Genomic DNA, 7,369 nt, shown 5'->3' with positions numbered 1-7,369 from the left:
GATGGAAACTGATCAAGGAGAGAAGCAACCTGGAATTAAAGAGAAACTTCCTAACAACGAGGACAATTAACCAGTGGAAGGGCTTTCCTCCAGAAGTTGTGGATGCTCCATCACTAGAGGGTTTTAAGAAGAGACTGGACAGCCACTTGTCTGAAATGATATAGGGTTTCCTGCTTGAGCAAGAGGCTGGACTAGAAGATCCCCAAGGTCCCTTCCAGCTCTATTCTGATTCTGATTGGTTTGTTTTTGGTTTGGATTTAATCAGTAAAAGATTTCAGAGGAACTCTTTTATTAACACTGCTCTCCAGGAGCCTTTTTGCATTCAGATAACAGAATAACAGAATTGGAAGGGACCTTGGAGGTCCCTGCTCAAGTAGGAGACCCTATCCCATTTCTGACAAATGGCTGTCCAATCTCTTCTTAAAACCCTCCAGTGATGGAGCACCCACAACTTCTGGAGGCAAGATGTTCCTCTGGTTTATTGTTCTAACTGTCAGGAATTTTCTCCTTAGTTCTAGGTTGCTTCTCTCCTTGGTGAGTTTCCATCCGTTGCTTCTTCTCCTGCCTTCAGCTGCTTTGGAGAATAACTTGACTCCCTCTTCTTTGTGGCAGCTCCTCAAACATTGAAGCCCTGCTATCATGTCTCCCCTAGTCCTCCTTTTCACTAGACTTCTTCTTCTTGTGCCATATCCATTATCGGACGTTGTCTATCATGTTGGCGATTCACTAGACTAGACATACCCAATTCCCACAACGATCTTTACATGTTGTAGCCTCCAGTCCCCTAATCATCTTTGTTGCTCTTCTCTGCACTCTGTGCTGCATTCAGATAACAGGAATAGCACAGACACACTCCCACTTCTGCCTACGTGCTAAGCTTCCTCCCCATTCTCAAATGTAGGGTTAAAATTATTACTTTGTCCGTCAGAATCTGTCTCATTTCCGTTTGCCAGAAAGGTTCCAAAAAGAAGAAGACCGGACAGCAGAATCAGGCACATCTTTAAACCTGTACAATTCGTAGAGACAGAGTTATTGTGGTTTTTAGACCCTTGGCATTTGACATTCACATTCCAGCTTGCCTGGAAAATGCATAGCAAAAGATACAGTCCCAGCCCAGCCTAAGGATACGTGATACATACCCGCACAAATCACTAATTTAACAAACTATAAACATACACTAAGCATACTTTGTACCCCCTTCATTAGACCTCAGGACGAACATCCAGCCAGATGCCTCTTAGTAGCTGTACATTTCTTAACGAGTTATCCTACATGGCAAGCAAATTGTTTCTCTGCACTTACGCTGTGCTTTCTGCTGTTCGAGATGTGGCTCCAGAGAAAGTACTTTCCTTCCAGTGGCAAGAGTTATTTTATATCCCTCGTGGATTGGGCAACGTGAAGGGTTGTGCAAATGGATTGCTCAAGGGGGTACCCCTTATCTTTTATTCTTCCTTCCCCCCCAAAGTAATTATGGCTGTTTGTTTAAGAACAGCCAGGACTTTCTGGTTGAAGGTTTAGAAAAATTGGAAGTTCTCCAGTGAAAAAGGGGAGGCAAAATATGAGGAAATATTGGAGGATACAGGGTGTACACCTGCGAATGAATTTCCCTGGAAGATTTTGCAATGCTTGACAATAAAAAAAAATATGCAGAAAGATCTCTTCAAAGTTACACCAAAGAAATCCAGAATTTTGCAAACCACCAGAACTGCAGCTGAGACAGAAAGAGGTACCTGTTAAAAGGGCATTGTATAAATTAGTCAACAACTCAGTTTAGGCGGCGCTCAGACCCGTAGAGAGAGTGAGACAGAATGAAAGGAAGCTGAGAGGATAAAGTGGATTTGCCAGTTTGGGAAATAATATTTGTTGCATAGAATATCCCACAACTTTATAGATTTATAGGGTGATTTTTAGTAGTTAGAATCTGTCATTTTTGACGTTTCTTGCTCTTTATCCCTTAAGTAAGATCTCCTTTTATGTCTATTTGCAGCTGTTTTGAGAAAGTGTGCATTTTCACTAATGCATATCCATATACCTTCATTTACAGGTATTGTCTACATTTTTCTCCAAACTGCTTTTAATCCTGTAAGATAAGATATTTCCTTAATATTATAACATTTTTGTATGCTTTTGTGTGTGTGAGAGAGAGACACATAAATGTATACCGTATTTTCCGGCGTATAAGACGACTGAGCGTATAAGACGACCCCCAACTTTTCCAGTTAAAATATAGAGTGTGAGTGAGAGAAAGGGGGGGGGAGAGAAAACTTGATGAGTAATATGCCAAACCACATGTGTAAAGGAATAAAATAGAATACCCGTATTTTCCGGCGTATAAGACGACTGGGCGTATAAGACAACCCCCGACTTTTGAGAAGATTTTCAGGGTTTAGAAAGTCATCTTATATGCCGGAAAATACGGTAATTCTGACTTGGAAAATGGATTTGAAATCTCTCAGAAAACAAAACTGCAGATCAAGGGTTATATTTATTTTGAAAGGGGCATATTTATCCTTTCCTAAATACACATCGAATCTAATCTCACTTTATCCCTAGCTTCAGATCGCCTCTTTTTATTTCCGACTATCCTTTCCAATCAAAATAACTCTGGATATTGCTGTTGATGCATTTATGCCCATAGAGAAACAAAAAACATACTGACAGAACCTAATGATTAAGGTAAACCCATTAAAAGAAATGACTTGATGCTGGGCCAGGGATTCCCAAACTCCGGTCCATGGACTGGAAGTGGTCTGTGGCCTTTTTGGAACCAGCCTGGGGAAACGAGCGAAGCTTCAACTGTGCATGTGCAGGATCTAGGTAACATGTGAAACCATCCCTCCCCCCCCCCCAGCCAAGTCTGTGGAAAAATTGTTTTCCACAAAACTGGTCCCTGGTGTCATTTGGGGACAACTCCAAATACATCTGGAATTTGGCAATCTCCAAATACATTGACGGCTAGGCTAGGCTAGGCTAGGCTAGGCTAGGCTAGGCTAGGCTAGGCTAGGCTAGGACAGGACAGGACAGGACAGGACAGGACAGGACAGGACAGGACAGGACAGGACAGGACAGGACAGAGTAGAGAGTAGAGAGTAGAGAGTAGAGAGTAGAGAGTAGAGAGTAGAGAGTAGAGTAGAGTAGAGTAGAGTAGAGTAGAGTAGAGTAGAGTAGAGTAGAGAGTAGAGTAGAGTAGAGTAGAGTAGAGTAGAGTAGAGTAGAGTAGAGTAGAGTAGAGTAGAGTAGAGTAGAGTAGAGTAGAGTAGAGTGGGATTTGAACTGAATTGACAAGAGACACTTTATAACTTAGGCCAATTTAGTTTTTGTTACAAACTAAATTGAAGAAGGAGACTATTCACTAAGGATTAATTATTCCTCTTTTCTGAGCACTTAGGTGAAAAACATTCTTTCAAAATCCCGAATATTCCCTAGATATTTTGGAGAATCAGTGCCTACGGATTTATATATCTTGTTTCATATTAAGTTTTTTTTTCCATCTCAGCTCTTATCTTTTTGTTCTCCCATTCATCTCTTGGTGATTGAGGGAATACAAGGATAGTAAAACTGGGTTGTTGTTTTTTGTAATATGGAAGTTCTACTGTCTTTGTTTTCGTTTTTCGGTGGATATTTTGCTTTGCGGTGGGTTACCAGTAATTGAAATATCTTAGTGCAGACATGTCAAACACAAGGCCCGGGGGCCGGATGCGGCCCGCGAAGTGGTTTCATGTGGCCCGCAAAGCCATCCTGAAAACAGTGAGGGAATGGCCACCACTGCCCTGGCCCAGGCCGGCTGGGGGCCAATGTACAATTTTGTGGTGGCCATCTATGCTGAAACGCATTCAGTCTTAGCTCCACAAGGTCGTCTGGAAACAGCAAGGAACCAGCCCCTGCCGCGTCGGCCCCTGCCCCCTGGGTGCATGCTGGGGAGGTGTCACCCTTTGTGAGGAATGAAGAAATGCACCATCGCCTGGAAGTGGCCAGCAAATGGCGCTCGCCTACTTCACATATCCGGCTTGATGGGCTCTGGGGGAGGGATTTCGGCAGGCAGCGGGGCACTCTCCTCACAGCTGGGCCAGGCGGAGCAAATCCCAAAAGAAACGAGAGGCCGCTCAGCTCCCAGCCTGCCCGGTTTCAGCAGGCAGCGGGGCGCTCTCCGCATAACGCCAAGAGCTGAGCCGGGTTGTGTGAATCTGATGAGAAGTGCAATGCTGCCTAGCTCCCAGCCTGCCCAGTTTCAGCAGGCAGCAAGGTGCAAAGCTGAAGAGGAGGAGGAGGAGGAGGAATGAGGATGAGAAGGGGGGAGGAGGAGGAGCAAGAGGCTGGACTAGAAGAGCTCCATATTTTGCTCTCTCTCTCTCTCTCTCTCTCTCTCTCTCTCTCTCTCTCTCTCTCTCTCTCTCTCTCTCTCTCAACTGAACTTTCTTGCTTTTTTTTTTTTTTTTTGAAAACATTTCTCTTCCCATCCAAGAAGCTGCCTCAATTCAGAACTAAAGGAGGAGGGGTTTTTTTTTTGGATGAGAAGCAAAATGTTTTCAAAGAAAAAAGCCAAGAAAAGCCAGTTGCCTTTTAGAAAAGCCCCATTCTGAGTCCTAGAGATGCCATACAGTATTTCTACAGTGCCGTCAACTCCAGCCAACAATGGTCAACCCAACCAAGATAATGATTCTGTAATGGCTATGATATTATTCAATGCTTGGGGGCGGGTGCCTTTGGATCAGTGTTAATGATCGACTCACTCCTGGTGACTGCCTGGACAAGTCCTTGCCATTTTCTTGACAAGATTTTGCAACTGATTTACTGTTGTCTTCTTCTTCTTAGGCCTGAGGGTAGCGATTGGCCAAGATTAGCCTTTTGGCTTCATGTCTCAGGAAGGATTGAATCTTCTGGAATCCTAGTCTCTAGTCTGGTGTCCTTTAATCCAGAGGTCTCCAACTTTGGAGGCACCAAGGACCAGTTCCGTGGAGAGAGGTTTTTCTGTGGGCCGGAGGGTGTGTGGTTTTGTGTGCTGCCTACATCCTGCTTATGGGGCTTTGCTTGTTTGTGTGGACTGGTTTCTGGCATGCCACGGCCCATTACCGGTCCACGGCTCGGGGGTTGGGGACTCCTACTTTAACCACTACAAACTGGTTCCAATATGTATTATTAGCCCTAGGAAACCTAGTTTGGGTCCAGAAGGCTACATGGCTATTTTCAAAGCCTAAATCAATGGTGCCTTTCAAACTCATTACTTGATCGATCAAGGGGTAGTGCATGCTTAGAGACCACAACTGCAACTGGCAACTCTTATCAAAATACCATGAGGCCATTACAACAACACTTCCCATGAGGTCAATAAGCAAGACGTACAAGCCTCACTTTCATTTTTTTCAATTTCACTGCTGGGTTCTCCATGGACTCTGCATACCAGGAGCCAGTTACGAAGCAAATGACAATTGCATGACTTTGGGTCACTGCAATAGGTTATAAGGGTGAGGATCTTGTGCATCCATGACCTTTCCTTTCCTTTCCTTTTCTTTCCTTTCCTTTCCTTTCCTTTCCTTTCCTTTCCTTTCCTTTCCTTTCCTTTCCCTTCCTTTCCTTTCCTTTCCTTTCCATTCCTTTCCCTTCATCTTCATCTTCATTTCCTCCCTTCTTCCCTTTCCTTTCTTCCCTTTCCTTTCCTTCATCTCCATTTCCGCTCTCCCTCTCCTTGTGCAGCTATTTTTTTTTTAGTGCCGCCATAACTTCAAACAGTTGCAAAACTAGAACGGCAGTCAAGTGAGGCCTACCTTAAAGGATGCCTGTGTTTCTAATTTATTCATTTTTAAATAAATGGATGGATGGATGGATGGACAGATGGACAAAAACAATCAAAGAAGAGAAGTGATATTTGCTTCATGCTTTTATTGAACTTTCTGGAATATTCTAAAGGCAAGCGGGATCAGGTGTAGGTGGTCTAAATTTTGACGTCTCCTGATTTGGTTGGGTTGCTTTCGGCTTGTTATGTCTTAGGTAGCTCCTCTCTTCAGCAGAGCATGCAGGTCTTCCTTCTCATAAAATGAAATAAAACTCACACACTACTAAGAGGTTTTCATCACAGGACGCAGAGTACCAGGATCCGTGTGTATCTGCTTTCACACAGTTTCCCCCAGCCTTATTCGGTTGTCCCTCAGCCCAGTTGGTGAAGTTTGCTGAGTCACGCACGACAAGGTAGGCTGCTTTGTTGTGCCTCTCCAGAACATTTGCGAAGGCCTTGTTCTGATTTTCGAGTTGAGGGGAAGGGATATGGCCCCCGGCTTCCTCACAAATGTCTCCGAGACCTTCAAACGGTTTGATTTCCTTGTTGCTCACGTACAATCTTTCACTGCCACTCCCAAAGGATCGGGCTAGAAACACAAGGAAGAAGCATATAAGAAGCTAAAGCATATAAGAAGAAGAAGAAGCTAAAGCATATAAGGAACGGCTGCTGGAATTAGGTATGTCCAGTTTAATGAAGAGAAGGATGAGGGGGAGCATGAGAGCAGTCTTCCAATTGTTTCTGCTGTTTTCACTCAGTTAGACAGCAACCCAGCAATCCACAAGAAGTCCACAAGACAGGGTAGCATGTGTGACAGGCCTGGAAAATATTGCACGGTCCCACTCTCTATTTTGACCCCTGCCTCTATAGAGGCTCTGGTAAGAGACAGGCAGCCAGTATTCAAATGGAATGGAACACAACTGAATTTGGCCAAGTGTGATTAGACACACAACGCATCATTTGGAGGGAAAGCCAGGTTGTTGTTTTTTCTTCAACTTTCTTACCCTTGTGGACTGTCAAGAAGGCATATTTCAGGTTGACGATCATTCCTTGAAGTTCTGTTACGGCTTCAATCATCGAAATCATCACTAGAAAGGAAAACAACACTACATTACTGGAATCACAGGAAGGCAATTTGACCAAACTGCCACCAACTGGTTGGCTTTCAAACAACCAGCAACTATACTTTCTTGGACTTGCCTACTTATCCTTCAGGTGAATGTTAGGCATCTCGGCTTAATATATATCAGTCCTCGGAAGAATGCATGAATGAAATGGCTTGGGGGGGAGAATTAGATTATTACCTCATTCTCAAGTCTACTTGAACCTCGCCCTCTGTGAACAAGAAGGACATCAGCAAGCCTGATTTCCAGATTATCCCATTCCAGGTGGGAATTCACACACTGGAAAGCTCTTCCTTGCGTTAGACATCCTTGCATTACAAGCCTTGCTTCAGCCATGATGTGCTGACTTCTACAGTTATGACTGCAGGACTAGAGGGGACATGATAGAAGGATTCCAGTATCTGAGAGGCTGCCACAAGGAGGAGGGGGGGTCAAAATATTCTCCAAAGCACCAGAAGGCAGGACAAGAAACAAC

At 44.1% G+C, this 7,369-nt stretch overlaps 2 protein-coding genes across 2 annotated transcripts in view; both read right to left on the bottom strand.

Annotated features, from left to right (window-relative positions):
* Positions 1–1,406, bottom strand: part of LOC107291858 (phospholipase A2 inhibitor subunit A) — a 3,361-nt gene extending 1,955 nt beyond the window's left edge. Inside the window, exons 1-2 of the mRNA XM_015820892.1 lie at positions 1,303–1,406; positions 917–1,006 (exon numbers count right to left, since the gene is read on the bottom strand). Coding sequence (XP_015676378.1) covers positions 917–998 — 82 coding nt within the window. The 5' untranslated portion in view covers positions 999–1,006; positions 1,303–1,406. The remainder of the gene's footprint in view (positions 1–916; positions 1,007–1,302) is intronic.
* Positions 1,407–5,864: 4,458 nt separating this feature from the next.
* Positions 5,865–6,856, bottom strand: LOC107291857 (phospholipase A2 inhibitor subunit B). The gene is made up of 2 exons (XM_015820891.1): positions 6,775–6,856; positions 5,865–6,359 (listed from the first exon to the last, which is right to left on the bottom strand). Exons 1-2 carry the CDS (start codon positions 6,854–6,856, stop codon positions 6,025–6,027), a joined length of 417 nt encoding a protein of 138 aa, XP_015676377.1. The 3' UTR covers positions 5,865–6,024.
* Positions 6,857–7,369: the final 513 nt, after the last annotated feature.

This window comes from Protobothrops mucrosquamatus, unplaced genomic scaffold (genome assembly GCF_001527695.2).
Source record: "Protobothrops mucrosquamatus isolate PMUCROS unplaced genomic scaffold, P.Mucros_1.0 scaffold1201, whole genome shotgun sequence".
Lineage (NCBI taxonomy): Eukaryota > Metazoa > Chordata > Lepidosauria > Squamata > Viperidae > Protobothrops > Protobothrops mucrosquamatus.
The sequence above is the reverse complement of the archived record's forward strand: the minus strand, read 5'-3'. Positions and strand labels throughout refer to the sequence as shown.